Source organism: Pseudovirgaria hyperparasitica (assembly GCF_010093815.1).
Source record: "Pseudovirgaria hyperparasitica strain CBS 121739 unplaced genomic scaffold EJ05scaffold_59, whole genome shotgun sequence".
Classification (NCBI taxonomy): domain Eukaryota; kingdom Fungi; phylum Ascomycota; class Dothideomycetes; order Acrospermales; family Acrospermaceae; genus Pseudovirgaria; species Pseudovirgaria hyperparasitica.
In genome coordinates, this window is record NW_022985607.1 from 468 (window position 1) to 3,480 (window position 3,013).

General features: G+C 48.5%; 2 protein-coding genes across 2 annotated transcripts; one reads left to right on the top strand and one right to left on the bottom strand.

Moving 5' to 3' along the window:
• Positions 1 to 310: 310 nt before the first annotated feature.
• On the bottom strand, positions 311 to 1,244 carry EJ05DRAFT_323033 (uncharacterized protein). The gene has a single exon (XM_033740772.1). The coding sequence runs from the start codon at positions 1,050 to 1,052 to the stop codon at positions 456 to 458; it is 597 nt and encodes a 198-aa protein (XP_033594911.1). The 5' UTR covers positions 1,053 to 1,244; the 3' UTR covers positions 311 to 455.
• A 1,592-nt stretch (positions 1,245 to 2,836) lies between these two features.
• On the top strand, positions 2,837 to 3,013 carry EJ05DRAFT_446657 (uncharacterized protein; the record flags this gene model as incomplete). Its single annotated transcript, XM_033742243.1, has 1 exon — positions 2,837 to 3,013. A coding segment is annotated over one exon (177 nt), but the record flags the coding sequence as incomplete, so codon positions are not given.

Below are 3,013 nucleotides of genomic sequence, written 5' to 3' on the forward strand. Positions count from 1 at the left end.
CCACACTTAAGACGAGCGACTAGAGCATGGTAATACTGCGTAGTATTAGTTACTGCGTCTGCTCGTATAGTATTCGCAGTACCAATAGGGCCATTACGTCTACCTCCTGAACTAGGTGCCCCAGCTTGTATACGGTGTATGGAGGCGTGCGACGGCGGTGTCTCATTATTATTCTGTGGAGAGAGTAATTCCCCAGGAGGACGACTGAGCGCAGGCGTCCTACGTGTATTTGTAGACGGCGTTGCACTACGAGGTATGGTCCTAGAGGCTTGTATTCTTTGTTTCTTCATGGCTTCATAGCCGGGACATAATACTCTGACTTCGAACTTCAGATCGATATCGTGCTTCGGTTTCCTCGTGTGGATACGATCAATATGGGATAGAATCTCTACCTCATCCGTAAGGGCAAAGGAAACCTCCATTGAGTACGTATACTTGTTTGAGGACGACTGAGACTAGATAACAAGGTATGTTTTTCCGTCGAAGTCCCACGACTCATCAGCAACCACCTCCTGTATACACTCGTTAACCACATCCTCAACCTTATCGAGTGCCCAAGATTCGCGTAGACACGCCGATAGGTTCTTCTGTTTCTCCTTCTTTCCATTAACGCGAAGTAATAGTACTGGGTATAGCATGAAGAGGGCGATAGCCGCAGGAGGACTCGACGGAGGAGGCTCGTTTCCGGTATTACCCACGACGACTGGGGTATTACACCTATTACCACGTAACGGTGATGGCGATGAGGGTATATCTATAGCCTCATTCGACGCCTGGGGCATAGAGACGAGTATCTCTGCCGCGTTCGCGTCATGATCAGGTATAGTTGTTGGCTGTTCCACGTCCACAGCCGGCGTACCACTTGCTATCTTGCTCTTAGACTTCCTTTTTCGGACTGTCTGAGTACGACCTGCTGTCGCCCTTGCTGTCGGCTGACGATTAAGACGTGTTGGAGGAGGAGGAGGAGGAGAAGGCGCCTCTGTCGAGCAATTAGGTATCTCGAGCGGCCTGCTGAAACGAGCCCTCTTACCACTACGACGTGCTGTAGGCATAGTTTAGGGGTATTCCGAGTATTGTATAGTGTGGAGACGAGGCTAATAAGTATACAGGCACGTGGATTCGACGTATTTCACGACGTTGCGGCTGCTATGCACGATAATGTTCAAAATGCTCGTTTACTATGGAAAAACGGTGTGTCGCGCACAGGTGTGCACGCCAAGAGTCGCGCTGAAAAAGTTACAGACGGATCCTCGGTGGGTAGCCCCCTACACTCAACACCTAAAATCGGGCGCTAAGCAAGTTGAATATCGCCTTCGGCTATTCCATAATCTGATTACAGTATCGGTCATCCTAGAAGACACGACTCCTTCTCAAACAATCTCTAGATTGAGCAGGCTGATGAACAAGACTCAAGGCACATCTCTCCCAAGTGTAAATGTGATTGGGCTTCGTTCTCCAACCAATGTAAGATCAACACCAGGTGCGTGGCTTCTAAGATGCAATAGCCGCCATGGGAAAGGCTAAAAGCCAAGGCACCTGCCATCTTACATCTCCAATGCTTCTCGTCACGCCTAGGACGAATGGTACAGCGCTGTCTGACAAGCGTCTGTTGGAACGACGCTTCGCTTAAGGCAGATGTACTTTTGCTTTTAGAATGAGCATGCTCTGACCGTGCCACATGCAACACAGCCAAGCGGCGCACTCTCTTGCTCTCTTGCCCAAATTTAGTGCCTTTGCGTAACAATTGATAATACGTCGCTTGAAAGTTTGCCGATATCCATGTTTTGGAGACGGCTAATAGAGGGCATATCATCACTTCTTAGGCATAATTCAAGGTTCTAGCAGGCTACTAGAGTAGACTTGGGAAGCATCTCTCCCACGCATAGAAATGGCCGAATGGCTACTTTGCAGTCTTCTCCGCTCGTTCTGTAAACGACCCTGCGCTACGGCTGTGCCTTTCTCACTTCACGCGTGCGGCAATGGTGGTGTCGGTCGACCCGAGTCTGCATTAGTTGCTTAGGTATCTAGAAAAATATTGTAGATCCGCCTTGCATGGCCAGCGCTTAATAGCGCGGCACAGCAGACATTAGGCTCGCTGATAGTTTGACCAATAGTGATACGAACGACATCTAATCTCCTTCACTTCACGCTGCGCACTATCCGAGCGAGCCTGGTAATCGTGCCCCCCGTTCACCACATTCACGCCCGCTGTAGGGCAGTCTGTTAGTAGCAACTCCGCCTAAATCAAAATGCGCGACGCGTGTACACAGAATGAGGTTCTATAGAGTTAAGTTAAGGTTTAGTTTAGGGTTATCGTACGATATATAGCTATAGAAAGAGAGTGTAGTCATATTCGTATCTTGCCATCACCGGAATAACGTTTTTCCAGCTACCCACAGAATAATTTTCACCTCTCTTTAATCATACAATCACCATAACCATACTCACAACTATAACCATAACCACCATAACCACAACAACAACCACAACAACAACCACAGTAATAGCAGTAGCATCAATAGCAATGGCGTAATCGTTTCTACTATTCTCAAGAGCTCGTGTAAGTCGTACGAGCTATAGGTAGCATGCTAATAGAGTGTATAGATCCAATAGTAATAACAACAACCAAGCCCTTGTCCTCTACCACCCTATCCCCCACCCCGACATCCCCGGCCAGGTGGTCGGACGATATGAAGAGCATGGAGGTAGGAGGTATATCTTCAGAGTTGGAGGGCAGGAGTTAGCACCCTGGTGTCATAATAAGCAGCAGTGGGCGGTCTTGGCCTTACCTAGTTAAGATATTGAGTATAATGGCCCTTCTGCCATTCAATTCTACCAGATCTGGTCATACCGCCCCTCTACCATCAACTCCGTCCTCGTACAATCCTGTGGACGTAAAGAGGTTATGCCCTATACCCAGTGTATAAGGGCAAGAGCCCCCGCGTTTCCAACATGTGTCCGGTTACCAGGCCATTTTAGGGGAGCATGTGGCTATTGTAAGAAGAAGGACTAG

Bases quoted from the DNA above. Each gene is read 5' to 3' on its own strand.
- EJ05DRAFT_323033 (XM_033740772.1), bottom strand. From the start codon at position 1,052: ATGCCTACAGCACGTCGTAGTGGTAAGAGGGCTCGTTTCAGCAGGCCG.